Source organism: Acartia tonsa, chromosome 4 (genome assembly GCF_053477335.1).
Source record: "Acartia tonsa isolate MP-2025a chromosome 4, ASM5347733v1, whole genome shotgun sequence".
NCBI lineage: Eukaryota > Metazoa > Arthropoda > Copepoda > Calanoida > Acartiidae > Acartia > Acartia tonsa.
The window spans coordinates 8,987,891-9,008,275 of NC_137263.1; the positions used below are offsets into that span (position 1 = coordinate 8,987,891).

The 20,385-nt window shown below is 32.2% G+C and overlaps 2 protein-coding genes across 2 annotated transcripts in view; one reads left to right on the plus strand and one right to left on the minus strand.

Moving 5' to 3' along the window:
- The window catches only part of LOC145315945 (uncharacterized), a 53,642-nt gene extending 46,852 nt beyond the window's left edge, over positions 1-6,790 (minus strand). The window contains exon 1 of the mRNA XM_080156115.1: positions 6,658-6,790. The gene's annotated coding sequence lies outside the window, so the exon portion shown is untranslated. The remainder of the gene's footprint in view (positions 1-6,657) is intronic.
- Positions 6,791-10,453: 3,663 nt separating this feature from the next.
- Positions 10,454-20,332, plus strand: LOC145318212 (uncharacterized). Its single transcript, XM_080159548.1, has 9 exons — positions 10,454-10,814; positions 11,843-12,151; positions 13,660-13,730; positions 14,390-14,519; positions 15,676-15,788; positions 15,973-16,128; positions 17,399-17,439; positions 18,045-18,113; positions 19,866-20,332. Exons 1-9 carry the CDS (start codon positions 10,632-10,634, stop codon positions 19,922-19,924), a joined length of 1,131 nt encoding a protein of 376 aa, XP_080015674.1. The 5' UTR covers positions 10,454-10,631; the 3' UTR covers positions 19,925-20,332.
- Positions 20,333-20,385: the final 53 nt, after the last annotated feature.

Genomic DNA, 20,385 nt, shown 5'->3' on the forward strand with positions numbered 1-20,385 from the left:
ATGGTAGATTGATCCTCCCCTGTATTCCTATTGGCTGAATTTGGGAGTATGTATCTAGATTATATCTTTTAATAATTCTTACTTGATAATTTCTTTATTGGTGTTCCTTTATTTCTTCAAATCTTGAATGACAGCTTTAAATGACTTATTTTTGATTACATTTTTTTACGGCAATGCTTCGCCTATCTATTATGAAGTGTTGATTTAGGGAAAAGAGAACACTGAAAAATTTTTTACTGTGCTAAGAAAATTGCTAATAAAACATCACATGTTTTATTTTAATAGAGAAAGAGGGGACAATGGGCTATTTATTACCAGCTTATACCAATAACAAAATAAATTTGAAAAAATCACAAACATTAACACTTGTATAGTGTCAGAATTGAATAATCAGAATATAAATGTATACGAGTCGAAGCAAAATTGTAAGTAAATTTGTTGAAAAACTCACTCATTTTCTGTGTGTGAAAGATAAAGAGCCCAAACTGCTTAACTTTTTAAGTATGGGTATGACACATAACTGAGAGTTGGAATTTTTTGAAAATCTCCATCCTGGCGGGCACAGGATGCCAGCAAACCTGGCAGGGTCATCCAGGTAAGGAACAAAAATATTTTTTTGACTTAAACAAAGCATTGTATCTTACCAAATTACTAAAATATCCTTTAGTAGTACATCCTCATCTTAAATACAGGTGTTCAAGTCAATTTCAGGTTCCAGGTATGATCCTGCAGGTCCTGATCCTCCAGGTCTCCAGAAATCTTTAAAAGGCTCCTGTGGCCGCAATTTTTGACTTAGAGACTTTAAATTTTAAACTTAAGCTTTTATTACATGTGTAGTTAATGTATTAAAATTTCATGAAGATCCGCCGCCGTTTTCCCGCCGACCGCCGACTGCGGCGGCTGGCAGCTGCCAAGTACAGCTGCGGCCGCTGAAATTTATGTTTGATATTTCAAATGTAAAATTTACATAAAAATAAACATTTTCGGCAAAAAATTGTTCTTCTAGCTTCAAAAATAAAAAAATTACAGCCGTTTGAAATTTTTAAGTAAAAAAGGACCTAAAAACAAAGGTTGTTAAATAAAAGGGTGAAGGAAGCGAAAATTGACTTAGACTTATAAAAGGTCGGAAATTCATCATAACACAGGGGACATGCACAAAATTTTTTAGCCCTTTAGCTCTAATAGGAACTGAGATAATAAGGGGGGGCGTTGAACGCCCCCCCCCCCCCGACTGATTAAGGTGCGGCAAGGGGCCCGACTGTTAAGGGTTAATGGACATACTTACATTTTAAGGACTTGATAGAGTTGCTTTGCTTATAATATTGTTCTTTGTTGTCCCAGGAATCAATATACTAGGGTTGGGCCGGATATCCGGTGTGGCCGGATATCCGGCCATTTTCAATATCCGGCCGGATACCGGATATTGAAACTATCCGGTTGGATATCCGGCTCTATAATTTTTTATACTTTACACCGAAAAATCTCTGGTTTTTTAAATTTTAATTTGGCTATAATTTTCTTATTATTGAAGCTAGAAGAACATTTTTTCTGAATAAGTTTAACTTTATGTAAATTTATATAAGATTTCTGAAGAAATTTTTTTTTCTACTTTAATATCTGGTAATTTGGCCGGTTATCCGGTAATTTGGCCGAATAACCGGATATTTGCCGGATACCGGATATCCGGTATTTGAAATCAGCCGGATATCCAGTATCCGGTATCTGGCCAAAAAAGTATCCGGCCCAACCCTACAATATACCAAAAAGCAGATCAAAGGAATAATTAGATCACATAAAAAATTGTTGTTAAAAAAGTAGAAAAATCAACATGTTTAAAATGGACGTACGGACATTCTGGTGATGATTATAGAGTTGCTATGCTTTCTAAATCGTACCTAACTACTACAGGAATCATCATGCAAAGTTTGAAATCAATAGGACAATTCTAACATTCCTAAATTAACGAATAAAAGCTATCTATCTTGGACAGACCGACCCTAATTATAGAAAAGCCTCGCTTTTAAAAATCATCCTGTACAAAACATTTTGAAGCAATTCATATAAATCTAATATCTTTAGAGGGGTAGCCAAAAGATATGGTGTATGTCTGTCTGTGTGTGTAGGACTGGACTAAGAACTACGCATGAAAACAGTTTTTAGTATCTTTAAAAGTTTTTTAAAGCAAGAATAAGTTTCCTTTTTTTTAAATATAACTAATGGCATATAAGAAGCTTCCATGAAAAGAAACCTATTCATTCCAGAAGCTAGCAAGATATTTTAAACATCCTTGATTATATCTCTTTTTTTATGACCATTGTATTTACCTTCACTTTTACTTTATTTCTAAAATAGCAGCTACGCCCCTAGAGGCCTCTAGTGGCACTTTAGATGTTTTTATTTGTTAAAGTCTCTACATTACTTCTTTATTTTACGATAATTCTCTTTATGTTACAATGAAGTCTCCCATATATTTTAAATATTTTGATTTTTTGTCATTTCTCTTGGGAGGTTGGTTGTACCCTATCCCAAAATAGTCATAAACCTTCCCAGAAACTTAGAATCTACATATTAAGGAGAACCCGATCGGTTCAGCGTTTAGCGAGATCCTTTGGTACAGACACACAGACAGACACACAGACAGACACACAGACAAACAAACATCCTGCTACTTTAGTATACGGATTTTAGCGCATATGAAGGAACACAAATGAATATATAATAAAGGTACTAAGAAAGAGAGGGAATGTCTGATTGAGCCAATAGGAGAATCGCATCGGAATTTACATTGGATCTCATTGGTTGAAATTATGTACACATTTCCCTACGAAGGCATGTTTTTTTTTCATTTCATACATACATAAAAGTCAGCTGTTAACAGTATATTTTCTTAGTAGAAAGCTTTGCGGAATCAGAATTAATTGCCCAAAAATTTCGTTTACAATTTGAAAGCTTGAAACAAAGTTGGATTCTTAAAAAAAAAGTTAGGCTGGCAACTCGCTGGTGAGGCAAAATTATTTTTGTGAAAAATCCTCCAAAATCGAATAAAAAAATTTACAAAAATTAAATAAAATCTTAAGAGGGTTATTAACATATGATTTTGTTTAATTTTTGTAGATTTTTAATGTGCTTTTGGATGATTTTTCACAAAAATAATTTTGCCTCACTATCGAATAGCGAGTCTATCATTTTTTAAGAATCCACATCAGCTTGAGTCGAAAGTAAACAATACTTTTGTCTGCTAGGAATGTTCTCTCTTAGATTTGACGAAAAAAGGGTTCAGAATATTCTTCTACTCTTCTATTTCTATTGAATATATCAATCAGTTAAATGTAGATGAAATCAGGGATCTAAAGGGATAAGACAATAGTAGATAAATTGATACCCCGCCCAAATTGAATTTTGGGATGCCTAGGCAAAATTTTTGAATTTTGATCTACCTCCCCCCCATATAAAAAAAAGGCTTGGACGTCCTTGTACTGTACAATTAGTGGTTGAAACGGCTGGATATTAAGATTGATGAACATACCAATTAAATTTCGAAAAAAAGTCCCAAAAGTTATTAAGCTATTGAATAAGAAAACGTTATAATACAAATTTGGGGACTAATGTAATATTTTAGAAAGCCCAATGACCCCTCCCTCCCTGGATTGAATGAGAATTTGTACTTGCTTTCTACCTGACTTAACTAGATAAGATACCTTTTATATGTTAAGTATACCTAAGTAATTTTATGTAACCCTTATTAAATAATTAAAAAATAAAATTAAAAAATATGAAAGATAAGTCTTAATTAGAGTAAAGTTTTTTTCGTCTACATAAATAGAAAAAAAGAAACATTATAAATAACTAAAAGTGTACTCATTGTAATAAAATTTGAATTATAGCTCTTTAAATGTAGAATCAAATAATTACATCTATTTTGTTGTTCATTCATTTTAACGAAAAAAAATAATTTGCAAATGTTTAGCACACCTGTCCATTTCCAATATTTGAATATGATTTGTGTTTTTTATATATATTGGGGAGGTTAATTTACCATATTTTCTACTAAAAAAATCACCCTATAAAAAATATTTTGAAGTAACCATTCTTTATAATTATGAAAATAAAAAAATATCTTTAAAGAGGCCTTAGATGGTTAATTGCTATTATGTATAACACAGATAGGATGTATGTGGCAGAATTTACAAGGAACCGTGCTCAAAAACTTAAAAAAGATAGAAATATTTTTTAAAAATCTTTAGTTAGAAAAACAATTGGCTGTTTTAAGACATAACCAAAAAGGTACTCGTGTATCAAACCTGATTTTTCTTGACCTAACTTAATGTAACTAAGAACAAAATAGGAACCCCTAGTAAACTTCATAAGGTACCTTAAAGCTTCCCTAAGTCTTACTTAACATTACTACATTTAGGAATACTTAACAATAACTTAGAAACTTCATAAGGATACTTAACTAAAAGCTTACATAAGCCTGACATAAGAAAATACCATTAGGAACACTTATCTTCGTTCGTGATTCTCACTAATATTTTCAAACTAAAAAATTTAGCATATTTTAAGCTATATCAAACTCTAGGTATTTAGTTCATCTTTTTTTGCTTTGTAATTATTGCAAAGTGCCGTTTATCAATTAATTTTTAAGTAAAAAAATCAACGAAGATTATCGCAATCATAATATAAAAAATAGTAATATAAAATATACATATTGTTTCCTAGAAATAGGTTTAATTTTCAAGGAAGTCCATGTTTTTTTGGTTTTTTTTGGTAAATGGTATTAAACTTTTTTGATGAGGGGATAAAATTGAGCCTGAATTTAAATTTCTGAGTAGAGACTGTTTGATATACAAACGCACTGATAAAAAGTACCTATTTTTTTAAGGCAACGAATAAGAAACATTGTTATAAAACTTTGGGCACAAATTAAATTCACAGTCCATAATTGAGATCGTCAAGAGATTATTAAAAATATAATACTTTTAAGTAATTAGATTTTTCCAGTTTGTTAAAACTTTTAAGTTGATAACATTTCTTCAGGTTTTAAAATTTGTGTGAAAAGAATTTAGATTTAACAAGAGATAATTGAAAAAAATAGCCCATGATATTAGCAGCACAGCTGTTCTTTAAGACGTATATTTTCTATTTAGGTTGACAATGCTATATAAATGTTATTCTTATATAAAAGTAACATGATATATATGTGTCCCTCTAGCTGTACCGAATAATATTGGCTACTGCTCAACCAATTGGTATTCCTTTACAGTATAGCTTCTCATAGGTCCTAGGAAGGTTTATAACTATTTGGGGGGGGGGGGGGGTATGAACACCTTCCAAAGAGAAATCACCCATAGAAAAAAATGACTTCCCTAAAATTTAATTTTTTTACTTTTTCTCTTAAAACTAAAATTTAAAAGGGGGGGAGTCGAATACCGCCCCCCCACCCCCTCAAGTGCCCCTAGAGGTCTCTAGGGGCTTATCCACTAGTGTTGAAAAAAATGAAGCTTTATCACAAGAAAAAAACATGTAGGCAATGTTTTGTATATACGATTATACCTCTACAAAACCCTTTTCTTAAATGTTAGGCTTATAATCATTTGCTCTCTATTTCTTATCTTTCTTTTATCTATCTCTTTATGCTTGCTCTAACGTTCAGCTTAAAATCTGAAACAGTTTCGCTACTATTTGACCTAAGAGTCCTTGTTTAAACTTTAGTTTGCTACATCAAAATACTAGTTTTGTCGTATCGATTTCTAATTAATTTGGCACTATCAAACATTTGAAACTAATTAAAATGTCCAATAATAATGTATTTATTATTACTTGGATATTACACCAAATTATCATGTACTCTAATAAATAAATACCCCCCCCCCCCCTCATCACGATGAACGAAATGACTAATAAACAATGGACATGTTAGCAACCTAAATTGACGAATTTTTTTTTCCTGTCATATATCCACGTATTTTCTATATTTATATCTATAGTCGAAATATTCTTAAAATGAACCACTTTTTTTTACTTTTCAAAACTTTATTGCAAATTATTTTTTACATAAATATGTTTGTGAAAAAAAAATTATTTTATGTGAAAACTCAGAAGTAAGAAAATATTTTTTCATTTCTTTTTTTGTAAAAAAAAAGAGGCTTTAATACTATTGCTAAATTATTTATTGTTTTATTTAACTAGCTGCTACGCCCCCTAGAGGCCTCTAGGCACACTTAAGGTGTTGGGGAGGAAACGTGACCCTCTCACCAATTTTCTATTTAATTTTTTTTTTTAATTATTTTTTTTTTGGGGGGGGGGATTTTCTCTAGAAGTGATTTCTCTTGAGGGGGGGGGGGAGATACCCTCCCCCAAAATAGTTATGGGCCATCCCTGGACCGATAAAAATCTTCACTGTAAAGTAGAAACATGTAGGTTTAGCGGTTAGCGAGACTCTTTGCTACAGACAAAAAAGCTTACTACTTTTGTATAATAGGATAAAGTTTAACTTTTAAAAATATCGTTTATGAAAAAATGATGGCCATTTTATACTTAAAAACATAAAAAACACATCCAAAGTAGATATTTTAAAACTAATTTGGTAAACTATAACTAACTTTTATTAATTGTAAATAATTTTGCGTCACATATATACATATATATTGTATATACCTGTGTTACAGGAGCCAGGAGCTGTGTATGCAGGCAGCCTCGTTACAACAATGTCACGACCAGCAGCACAAAACACAAACTAACACTAAATTCTTAAAGAACACTGGGATGCACTTTCAGGTCACTTATCAACAATTTTCTGTCCTCTGTCCTTTCAGTTTTTTTTCATATGTTTTATTTATGAAATTCTAGCTACTTTTTTTATCATTTTTTATTGTTAAAAGATTGTTTTTTTTGCATAAGATTCTATGTATTTTTCAATTATGTGATGTTTGTGTGCTTAAGATTATTTATTTGTTTGCACAAATAGTATTACTTTCTTTTTTTCTCAGACTTGAACAATATATTTACTTCTTTACAATTTTGACTTGTATTCATTTTATTTTGTATTTTAAATTTTTTTAAAGTGAAGCTTTTCTGTAATTTGGATCGGTCCGTCCGTCCGTCCGTACGTAACGGATAACTCTTTTCGTTAATTTAGGCATGTTAGAATTGTCCTATCGATTTCAAACTTTGCATGATGATTCCTATAAGAGTAGCACGAGTTAGAAAGCGAAGAAACTCTATAAGCTTTACCAGAAAGTCCGTACGTCCATTTTAAACATGTTGCTTTTTGATTTTTTTAACATCAAATTTATATGTGATAAAATTACCCGATTGGTCTGATTTTTGGAATACTGATTCCTAGTACAACAAAGTACATTATTATAAGCGAAGCATCTCTATAAACAAGTTCTAAAAATGTAAGTATGTCATTAAACAATTTCCTGTATTTAAGCAGTTTTTCAGCAGATTTACTTACTATTTTGTTTCGTTCTACTTTTATACATTTATATTCTGATAATTCAGTTCTGACACTATACAAGTGTTAATGTTCGTTTGTTCTACCGTTTCAGAGCTTCGCTTTTATGGATGTTGTCATCCTTGTTCTATCTGTAAATATTATATGTGGCTTGCTTGTCCTAAGCCTCAAGGGGTTTTCTGCAAGGGGGGATGTGGGTAAACCCCCCCTCTTATAATATATTGCAAATATCATTTTCAAAGTCTACAGCTGAAAATCCTCTTTAACATACTTATTTTCTTTTCATTTTTTTTAGAAAATGGCCGAAAACCTTCGTATAACAAATAGGTATATTGCCTAAAAGACCTATAGGTTTAGTGGTTAGAAATATGAAAACATTTTTCTCCTTTTAATTATAGATATGTATTTTTAAAAAAGAAGATTTTTTGCTATATTCTGCGGAACTCACAGCGTTTTGATGTTCTTTTATTCAATTATGAATCTTCGTTTCTTATTCATAATGTTTCAAAATATATTATTTATAAAATCATTTTCATTTTATATTGATGTACGCTCTTTCAAGTCATTTTTATATAGTTGAACTGTGCTTGAAAGATGAAACCTAATCAGGTTTAAAAGATTTCCGACGATCATGTCAAGAAAGTTGCTCATTTTGCTAATCATATCCCAGTTTAAAAATATTTACAGAGCAGAAAGTCAGACATAAGTGAACAATTAAAGAGTAGCTTTGCTATTAAAAAATATGGATGGTGGGGGTACCCTCTATAAATCTTTCTGGGATCTATAATAAGCCTCACAGTAAAGAGAAGACAAATATGTCATGCCGTAAGCGAGATCTTTTATACAAAGACCAGCTGATGGGGTGAACGAACACCGCCCTGGACTTTTTTAAATTTTAAAAATAGTGTGGGGGGAAGTAATTTTATCTCAAAAATAATGTTTTCTTACTATTTTTAAATCAAAATAAACATGGGGAAAACGCCTGTGTCTACGTTATAGAGGTTTGTTCAAATTTGCAGAAAATTATCACAGAAGATAAGAAATCTTACCCATTTAAAAAAAAAAGATATTTACATATTGTGAATATGTGTTATAGATGATAAGTATACAAGGTCGAAAGCGCTTACAAATGCGTAGCTAACAAACACATACATATTAACTAACCACAAATTTCCTTATTGAAGGAGTGCAAGAGTCAGTCAGTCAGTGGGGGAAGTGAAAGTTTGTATATCTGTAGCGAAAACTTTTGCTAACCACTTGACTGATATGGTTTTTATACAGTAGAGCTTTATATATGTAGATAAAGGAAGGCAATAACAATATTTGGAGGGTACCTCTAACTTCAAAGAGAAATCACCTCTCTAGAAAAAAATTAAACAATATTTTTTAAGTTCTAGCCACAAGTGAATTAAATAGAAGCTATTCTCCCAAGTTATGAGGGCGTATGAGGGCTGTAAAGGTGAGACAAAGAGATGGTTATGGGGCCGCTGGGGGCAAGGGAGAAAAAATGGGCATACACCGGAAAATACAAACACGAGAAAGAGATATGGAGAGAGAGAGAGAGAGAGAGAGAGAGAGAGAGAGAGAGAGAGAGAGAGTAATGGTAAGAGAATGAAAGAGAGAGAGAAAGAGAGAGAGAAAGAGAGAGACTGTTATCTGGAAGCTGTAATATTCAGTAACAGAGGGTTTTCTTCCTTTTCAATGAATCCATACCTCGGAGTCGCGAGGCTACCATTATCATACACTATATAGTCACTCTAGTACATCTCCAATATTCCCTAAATGAGGTTGTGTTAGTAAACACAACATTTCATTTGATATCAGTGAATATAAAGACAAAAAGTCAGTTATTTATGGTCTGACGGATTAATATTAACATTTTTGTTAAACACAATCTGTTTAATGTGAAGTATTTCACTGTGAAGTTTGTATGTTTTTAGTTTCCAAGAAAGATGGGTGGGTGTGAGTGTTTATGATTTTGGGGGAGGTAAGGGGAGTGACTCATACAGTGATTAACAGAGGTTTTTCTATCATGCAGGCACTGTCAACATAATTAATAGGATTTACTATAATAATGTCTGTATTATCTAGCCAACAAATCTCTTATTTATTAATGCGAAGCTTCGCCACATTTAGGATTTGTCCATTCGTAACAAAGAGGGTTATTAATTTTATTTTTCGTAAAGTTGGGTGTTGGGGTTCAGTCAAATGCACTTATTAAGTCAAACTGTTCCTAACTATGACTAATGTAATGTTATGTGAAATGGTCATAATTAAGAACAGCTCGACTCAATAAGAGCATTTGGCTCAACCCCAACACCCAACTTTACGGAAAATACGCGAAAAATATGACCCCCTAAATGAAAATTAAAAAAAACGATTTTAAACCTTACATGATAATTCCTGTAACAATCAGATATAACAAAGACAGTTTGGCCAACTCTATAAAAACTACTAGAAAGTCCCTTCGTCAACTATAGACATTTTATAGCATATTCTATAATTAGGTCAATAAATATAAGTACGTTTACATTATTAAGCAATTAACCTGCATTATAAAACAAATATGTCAAATACCCTCAATATATTTTTGTCAATGTTCGCTTGTCCTATCTTTTTTTGAGTTTCGCTTTTATAAATGTTGTCATGCTTGTTAAGGCAGTTAGTGTCAACATTATTGTCTTATAACAATGAATAGTTAATATTTTCTCAGGGATCTAAAGGGATGAGACAATGGCCGAGAAATTGATGAACATCCCCAATGATGATACACAAAATTCCCTATTCCGTAGGTTATAATTATGGGTTGAAACGTTTGGACACTCAACTTAATGAATCAACCAATCAGGGGTCATTAGAAGTCCCCAAAGTTGTTAAATCAACTATTAAAATAACGTAATCAAATACTTTGAGAACTCGTGTAATAAATAGCTCATTGTCCCCTTCCTTTCTGATATTATCTAGTCATAAATCTGGTTTTTATTTTTCAGAATAAACAAAATGAAATAAAATAAAAATCATAAAATATTACTTAGTATTGTATACTGACATTTAATAAATCAATATTTAAAAATACAATACTTTTATATATGGACGGCCAATATTTTATAGCAGAATATTTATAATAAAAATACTTTTATAAAGATTTTCCAAAGTAAGCTAAAACCTTACTATGCACAATGCTGGTGATTGTTTGACTACTCAAAACTCTTTCATCCAGAATTCATTTTGTGAATCAGTGAATTTACTTGACAATCAAACCACCCAATTAATAATTTTTCCTAAAGTTGAACTGTTCTTGTTGAATATAAACAATATTGATATGAATGGGGAAAATTCTTCATACAGTCGCCAGGTAATTTTCTTTACATTCGGCGTATTCCCATATAGTGCATGGTTAAAAGTAGCAGCTTATAGTGTCCAAAAAATGACGTCATACAATACAAATGACCAATGATAGGCCATTATACATTGTAATCATCCAATGATAAAATGTATACTAGCTTATCATTGGTCATTTGTATTGTATGACGTAATTTTTTATTAGGCAATAATTTGAAAACTAAACCCCAAATTTTCAAAAAATAATTAAAGTAGTTTTTCGTTTGTTTATTAATTACTTTAGGGATAGTTAGTTTTCATGGGATGCCTCGAGCACGACAGGTATAGGTCCCGCAAGGTTAGTTATAGGAGAAAGACACCACTCTATTTCAATTTATTTTAAAACTCAGAAGGGTAGGGGGTTCAGTGCTCAACAGGTCCTTTGAGGGAAATCACCTTTTATTCCTTTTGTTATGTAGTGCAGATACTCAATATTTAGAGTTTGTTTTTACGTTTTTTGCTAAAGTAAATTTAAAAAGAAGAATGTAGATCATTGGTTATTCATGAGTTTCAAAGATTTTTTTAGATAAAAGTATGAAAATTAATAATCTCATCAGATATTTGAATACATGATAGAATTTTTAAAAATATCCATTTTTTAAAATTAAAAACATGAAATATGCATTTAACTATGATATCATGCTCATGGATTTATTGCTTTTTCTATGCTGATTTTGTATGGTCAAAAATTCCCTTTGAATTTTGCATTATATTATTATTTGAAATTATGAGCGTGCAAAAGGGGGTCTTAACGTCCCCCTTAAAACTTAATATTGGAAAGAATTGCATTCCCCTGTTTTCAAGCCCTCACATTTTACAACTCCTTGGCAAAACCCTATTCACGCCACTGTTTGTAACTAATAACAGCATTGATCTTGTACAATTAATGCTAAAAAACAATTAATTTCGTCTTGTTTTGTTTTGGCAAAAAATGACGCTTTACAATTTTTCTACAGGTGCAATATTCCTATTTTATTTGTAGATAAAATAATATTTTCTTAGGTCAATGAACCTGATAGCACACAAATAAATTTGCAGCCATTCCTAAAGCCAACTAATACGTGTCACAGTGAAAATATCACAAACTTATCAAGCAATGCTTGTCACAGTGAAAATATCCTACAGTTATCCAACGGAGGTTTAAAACGGCAGTACAGTTTGGAGCCAAGATCTGAGTTGAGGCCACCGACGCTAAGAAAACAGACGAGTATCCAGTCAAATTTATTGTTAGCTCCAGTCAGCCTCCAAATACCAACTTTTTCTAATGTTAGTTTAGACTCAAGACTCCATCCTACATTACCAGAGAAAAAGGTAGGAAGAATGCATTTTTACTTAACCAGTTCAAATTATGAAAAATTAATCCTGATATCTTAAAAAACAAATACACCTTCTATTTTTAGGCTAAATCCAATTTAGCCAATATGATCTTAAAACGAGAAGTTTTTTTTGTTAAATCTACCCAAAAAAAGCTCAACATATAGTGTATAGTTTTATACAAAAAGAGACATACGGGTTTTTTTCCTATGTAACTTTCTACTGGTGTTGTCAGACACAGAATAACTTTCATAATCCAACAAAAGAACTGTTTTGTATATCCTTAAAGATCTCACTTACAACTGTTCAAATTTTGTTTTTCATTTTAAGGAAGCTTCACATAGGTTCTGGGATAGTTTATGGCCATTTCAAATTAAAATATTTGGATGGTGTTACAATATTTTCTGCCTTTCAAGTAACGAGCCCCTAGATACTAGTGGTGTAGTCACTTAATTATATTAAATACTTTCAAGTAGGGCAAAATCTTCAATACTGTGTGAGAAATAAATAAGTAAATAAAATATTTTTTTTAATTGCTTTATTTTTGCTCTATAAATGAGAATATTGCATGGGGTTTAGACCCAAGGGATAGGTAAAAAATAAATAAAGCATTTATGAATTGACTATTTGCGCACAGCAATATAACTTGATTCTATAATGTTTGTCGGTTTATTTGTCGACAGTCAAAGATTGGACTTGTCAGGATTTTTTATGGCATTACATTTCTTTGGTTCTGAGAAGACTCCAAGATGGCGTTTCCCAACCTGTGATTTATAAATAAAATAAACTTTTGATAATCATTATAGAGTTCCTACGCTTTTTGAATTGTGCCTGGTTGTTAGAGAAATCCCCATGCAAAGTCTCTCACTATAGGAAGATTTTGACATGCCTAAATTAACGACAAGAGCTATCCGTTAAGAACGGACGGACGACGGGCTGACTGACAAAAAAATATAGAAAAGCTTAATATAAAAATGCCTTTTATTTTGTAATGAAGTTACAGGTGTTAATTGTAGAAACTTTTAATTCTTTCCCTCAAGGTGACAATCGAGCAATGAAAAACCCCTCCCTCCCTATTTTTAAAAATAAATTGAAAAAAAGGGTGCGTGGTACTTTTAACTATGCCTGACCCCGGCAGGGCTTATACCTGCTGTATCATAACTCGGGGGGGGGGGGGGGGGGGGGGCTACAAAGTACCTAATATAGCTTGCTCTAACATGACTTGACAATTTACAAGTAACAATTGCCCCACCCCCCTTATTTACATTACTTTGAGAGAAACCGTCAAACTTTTTTATCAAAGTTTGTTTGTCTCAAATGCATTAAACTGACAAAAAATTTGCAACACCACCAGACCAAATACAAGAATTATAGTTAATATTAATATTTATCATGATAAATCCGAAGCTGTATATAATAATTATATATAACTATAGGCAATTTATTTTTTATTTTAAAATGCGTAAGTTTTTATAGGAACTAATCTTGTTGTATATTTTGTTTAGAGGACGTCTATATGCACTTCCACATCCACTTCAGTAGATACAACAAATAAACTAAGCATCACAAAGCAAAGGTAATTTTAGGAAGTAGCACATAGTGCCTATAAAAAATGACGTCATACAATACAAATGACCATTGATAGGCCAGTACACATTTTAATTGACCAATTGTAAAATGTATACTGACTTATCATTGGTCATATATGTAATTGTATGCCATCATTTTTTATAGGCACTATAAGCTGCTTCAATTTTAAGATTTTAAACATGTCAACATTTGATCAGTGGCACATTTTGCAAGGGAGGTGATAGGTGTTGACCTCTCTACTCCCTCCACCCTAAACAGGCCATGAATTCAATAGTGGTGGCTGAATAAGATTCTGAGAAAAATTTTAGTTTTTCAGTCGTAATAATAATTTGTTGATACAAGGATGACAGAAACCATAAAAGCAAAGCTCTAATATCAAAAGGATGGACAAACTATCCATAACTCTTGTAGAGTGTCTAAACTCAATAAGCAGAACATTAATTTGTTATTCTAAAAAGATTGTACATAAATTTGTTGCAAAATTGCATAAAGGACATACTTTAATTTTTGGATTTGATTAAAGAGATGCCTCTTTCATGTTATTGTACCTTGTTTTTCTAGGAATCATTATTTCAAAAATCGGATGAATAGAATAATTATATCATACAAAATTATGTCTGAGAGTAATAATCCTTATTTTTGTAGGAAAATAGATGAGACTGATGAGACCCCTAGCCAGTGTGACAGAAGCCTGACTTCATATCCGAGTGAGGGGACAGAGGATGTCACCTTTCCTCTCATTACCGTCACCATCAACCCTCTTGAACAGAACGAGGTACAATTTTAATCAGGGATCTAAAGGTATAAGACAATGGCCGATAAATTGATGTACATTACTAATTATGATACACAAGATTACCCCTTCTGTAGATTAAAATTATTGATTGAACTAATTTTGAACTAGCCAATGAAATTCTATAACATTACCCAAAGTTTTGAGCCACGAATAAGATGAAGTGCTTACAAAACTTTAGGTACTAGTGTCCCCTGCCTGTCTGAATTTTATTATACTACCTGGCTTCGTGCCCATATTCGTTATAGGAGTCTCTTATTGTGAAAGAACCTACAGATTGGGACAAAGAAGATTTTTCTACCAGATAAAATATTTGGGGATAAACAAAAAAGCTAACATTCTCAATCCAAAAATACACTAATATTTTTACGTTTAAAATTTAAGGAAATAAAAACAACCTTCCATTGACCTAAACCTGTTCTCTATCTTATTTGGAATATTTCCAATAAATTTAGAATCTAAAACTAATTTAAATTTGGAATATTGATTTTCATGAAATTAGCTAAGCATCTTGTGTCATTGATTATATTCCCAAAAAAAGGTGGACTTATAGGTTAACAAATTTAAAAGAGCTTGGTACTGGTAGTAGTTTAGTTTAGACATTCAGATATTTTCAAATGGCTGGTTAGGAAGATTAAACTTCCCTTGAGGCTGTCGGAGCACTTCATAATCCACAAGAAAAAAAATATATATATTACTGTGCTATATGATTATTTTGTTATTTAGGAGACAACTGAGTATATATGTGAGAGTAGCTCCCCTACACCTCCCAGATATGAGTATGGTTATATTTGTTCTTGTTATTTAGGAGACAACTGAGTATATATGTGAGAGTAGCTTCCCTACACCCCCCAGATATGAGTATAATTATAATTGTTCTTGTTATTTAGGAGACAACTGAGTATATATGTGAGAGTAGCTCCCCTACATCCCCCAGATATGAGTATGGTTATATTTGTTCTTGTTATTTAGGAGAGACAACTGAGTATATATGTGAGAGTAGCTCCCCTACACCCCCCAGATATGAGAATGATTATATTTGTTCTTGTTATTTAGGAGACAACTAAGTAAATATGTGAGAGTAGCTCCCCTACACCCCCCAGATATGAGTATAATTATAATTGTTCTTGTTATTTAGGAGACAACTGAGTATATATGTGAGAGTAGCTCCCCTACACCCCCCAGGTACCAGCACAGGCTCAGTATTGGCTCCGCCTCTAGCCTGGATGACATTGAGGATCCGGAATCTAGGCAACTTTACTTCCATACAATCAAGCATTTATTTTTTTACATGACATATCCATATGTTTTTTTACGCCAGTGATTTAACAATAAATTGGAGGAAAAACGAGTAAAGTAAATATGAAAAGCAGGCTTCTTAATAACTCGATTAACCAGTAATCAGATGATTATATGTAAAAAGTATCGTTTTAAGGATGGACAGACTCAGATTAAATTCGTGCAGTGTCCGACGGGTGTCAGATATTTCCCATATAAACCAGTTGCGCAGAGAGATCTCTGGAATGTCCCATCTGGCCTCGGAATTCTATGAAATCAAGAAAGTTGACCCAGATAGATTATCTTTAGACAGGTTAGTAATAATATAAAGAAAGGCTTCTCTATAAGTATTCCTGTCTGTTCGTTTCAGTCAGCTACAAATTCCAAATAAAGCAATGGCTGAACATAGCTGACGAGCTCAAATACAACAACATTTATTTTTAACTATTCGACATATAATCCTACATCCCTATAATAAAGTAAAAGGATATTTGTTTGTCTGTATCAAAGGATCTCGCTAACCACTGAACCGATCGGGTTCTACCTAACAGGGTAACTTCTCATAGGTCCCGGGAAGATTTTTAAAAATTTTGGGAGAGGTAACAACCACCCTCCCTAGAGAAATCGCCCATAAAGAAATTCCCTCCCCCCCGGCCCTCTAAATTTTTTAAAAATTTAATTTTTCTAATTAAATTAAAAATGAGAGGCCCCCCACAAAAATTTTACTTTCTTTTAAAAACTAAAATAAGAAACTGGGTTATACCATTTAACTTCCCACTTTCAAGTGTTCCTAGAAGCCTCTAGGGGCGTATACGCTACTACAATATAAAGCAGTAAGGTATTTTTGTTTGTATCTAAGATTTTGATAACTACTAAACCGATTTAGTTCCTATATGATAGGGTCGCAACCACTAGTCAATTAAAAAAGAGTTTAAGGTTTTTTTGTTGAAAAAATAGCTATGAAAATGACTAATTAAAGTGATTAATTTTTTGAGAAGCTTTTTATTAATATATCTTCTATGTTTCCCCCAAGAAAAGCCCCTGTGGCTAAAGCCCATGGCACTAGTATGTATAAAAAGTTAATTTGAGAAGGAAATTGCAAAATTAAAGATGTCAACAGAGACTTATATCTGACTTGTGCTCTATTCGAAGCTTTTCTAGCATTGAGGTCCGTATGACTTTGCGTCATGGACTGATAAGACTTTACCATTTGGAAGAAACTTAGCATTATTGTTTAAAGCCTTTATTTTTTTTGTAAATTACATAAGTTTTGACCTTACAAAATTCATTAAGTGCCCCCCCCCCCCCCCTAAACACGTAATTTTATTCCCGAGGGTAAACAAATGGAGCCCTTCACCCCCTTTCAAAACCAAAAATAGCCTTAATACGTCCATTGCATTTAATTGTTGTTTTTAGGCTTCGTTGTTATGGATGTTGTCATCTATGTTTGAAACGCTTTTTGCCCTTTTCAAAATATTTAATTACAATTTTTTTTGACTTTCAGATTACAAATTACATGTAATTTAGAAATTAATTCTGAAAAATAATGTTTTTTAAAGCTAATGTTTATTTTATTTTTTTAGTATTCATGTAAGAGTTTTGGAGAGATGTGGCAATAAATACCAGGAAAACTAAACATATTGGAATATTAATAGTTTTTAACATGTTCTACTTCTTTTCCTTTTTCTTTCTTCTAAACCCGTTTTTTTTTCCTAAAATGCCTTACCTCTTTGGATTTTTATTTTCTTAAATGCTGAATTTTGGTATTGGAACTAAAAATAGTAACATTACTTTCATTTTTAGGATTTAATTATAGAGGTTCTTCGCTTATAATGCTAAACCTTGTTGTCGTAGGAATCAATATTCTAGAAATCAGATGAATAAGATAATTATATCATACAAAAAATTATTGTCTATAAAGTTAAAAATATAATGTTCTAAATGGTACTACGACTTTATGGTAAAGATATCAGAGTTGCCACGCTTTCTAAATCGTACCTAACAGTTACAGGAATCATCATGCAAAGTTACGCACGAATGGACCGACCCTAATAATTGGAGTTTCATTAGAACAGTTAATAAAATTAAAGAATTATTGAAAATAAACTCTTACCAAAACTTTAATGCCAAAAGTTTTCTGATTTAGTTTTCGTTGTTTAAAAAAAGAAGCTACACTATAGTTAAGGTCTGTGCGCTTAACAAACAAAAATACATATATGTTGAATTTGTAGGCACCTGAGAAATCCTCGGTGGGAAGTAAATGGTTTGTTATAATAACAACAGTGCTGACTACTTTAGGTTAGTTGTAATAACAAGATAATAACGCTATAGATAAATGAGGTACAAAAGTATCTTTTAAGACAAAGGACGAAAAATTGATGTTCAACCCCTAATGATTAAACTATTAGTTGAAAAGTTTGGACACTGCTAGTTTGAACCAACCAATCAAGATTCATTGAAAGTATCTAACAATATAAAGCCAACGAATCGTAGAACGTGTCTTTATGGTACTTATAACTTTTCCATTTGGCTCTAAAACTAGTTACCACTATTGAATTTTTATTTGTAGGTGCAAACTTTTCAACCATTAATTTCAATCTATATAGGGGATAATTTTGTTTCTAATCATTGGAGATTTAGTTATCTAATTTTTTTGACAATTGTAATATCCCTAAAGTTCTCTGGGTATATTTAGATAACCTTTAAAATACAGCACAGTACACCATGTATTTTTTTCACTCAGAACTAGGGTTGGGCTGGATACTTTTATAGCCGGATACCGGATATCCGGATGATTTATAATGCCGGATATCCGGTTCCGGTCGGATATCTGGCCAACGTTTGATATCCGGTTCCGGTCGGATATCTGGCCAACGTTTGATATCCGGTTCCGGTCGGATATCTGGCCAACGTTTGATATCCGGCAATTTACCGGATATCCGGCGTCAAAAATCAGCCGGATATCATGTAACCGGATAGTTTTAATATCCGGTATTATATCCGGCTGGATACTAAAAATGACCGGATAACCGGCCAGACCGGATATCCAGCCCAACCCTACTCAGAACCAATTAAGAAACCATCCTCCAAAAGTTTTAATAGAGTTTGTGGGGCTTTCTGCCTTTCGAGCACCCCCTCCCCCACCTATTTTTTAAATAAATTGAAATAGGGGGTGAGTTTTTTCTGAGCTATGTCTAACCCTTGCGTTAGTCTCTGACCCTGCGGAGCTACCTAGTATCTAATATAACCTAACCCAACCTATAAGACAATCAACAAACAAACGAAATCCCTCCCCCTTATTTTCAATTTACAAAATTAGGATCGGGTGGGGGGGGGTATTTGTATTAAACAAGTCACTTTGAGGGAAATCGCTGATTTTGTTATGCAATTTTTTACATCAAATGTAATATCTCCCGAAGAAGTTTTATAGCTGAATTCCTTTTATAGAATTAAACATTTAATAATCAAAAAAATTATAACTGATATTGCAATATTTACTTTTAACTTTCAGAATAATGTATTTTGTATACATCTTTTTAGTCGGCATTTTAATAGGAAAATATTTTAAACATTTTTCATGTAACAATAAATTATAATTGAAATAACATTTCTTTTGTAGTTCTTAAAAGCACCTTGACCAGGAATGTGATTCTGACAAACAATTCTAAAGAAAAATTTCCCCACAACCCCTTCCCTTCTTACCCACTCCTCTTCAGTTACATAAAAAACAATATGTAACCCCACCTTACTTCCAAAGGTTTCGGGATTTTTTTTGTAGAATTGATTGTTAGAATAGCTAGGCCTGCCTTTGACTTTCCTGCTATGTTAATGATATATTTTCTTGGGTGAATATTAAATACCAACTTTACGGGATTGCATCCATTTTACAAAATATTGTTGACATAGGCCAGGTATGATTCAAATAGGCTATTGTAGGTTTGAGAAATTAATTTTGGCTTGTTTCACTCAATGTTTAGGCTACCGCAAGGTGTTAGGGCCCTGCAGGGTCTAGGGGAATGAGTGCACATTTCTAACTGAACCATTATTTAGGTATAACCTATGGATTTTGGTTTAAAAACTTTGGTGATGGAAGAACAGTGGAACATTAACGATGGACCAACAAAACAAAAATTTACAAAATTTCTTAAATTCTCTAAACGAGAAGCACAAAAATAAGAAACTTAAACAATCGCAAATAATGATTTATACAATGCAATTTTTAGAGTATCTAAATTCAATTTTTTATATTTTTCTTTGATTCAAACATTACCTTTCCTTTTTTAGTACATATTTTAAGTCTCATAAAAAAATAAAGAGCCTTATTTATGTTGTTAACGGATAACAACCATCAGATCAAATTCTGAGCCGTTGTTGAAACGGTTTACTAATGCAATTAATATAAATAGTTTTTCTTTCCTACCAAAGCACAAAAAAGACCAATAATTTTTCATTTATCTTTGTACCATTAACTGTTATTTAATCAATAAAATTGTAGTTTAATAAATAATTTAGTTCTATCTTATCATAACAATATAGTAAGTCTTTTGTTGTTGTTTGTCAAGATCTCATT

What these genes read in the sequence shown, in the direction of transcription:
- LOC145318212 (XM_080159548.1), top strand. Translation starts at nt 10,632, where the DNA reads ATGCACAATGCTGGTGATTGTTTGACTACTCAAAACTCTTTCATCCAG. An exon ending in CTAAGCATCACAAAGCAAAG is followed by an intron (nt 13,731 to 14,389) that starts GTAATTTTAGGA and finishes TTATTTTTGTAG; the next exon opens with GAAAATAGATGAGACTGATG. An exon ending in GATAGATTATCTTTAGACAG is followed by an intron (nt 16,129 to 17,398) that starts GTTAGTAATAAT and finishes TTATTTTTTTAG; the next exon opens with TATTCATGTAAGAGTTTTGG.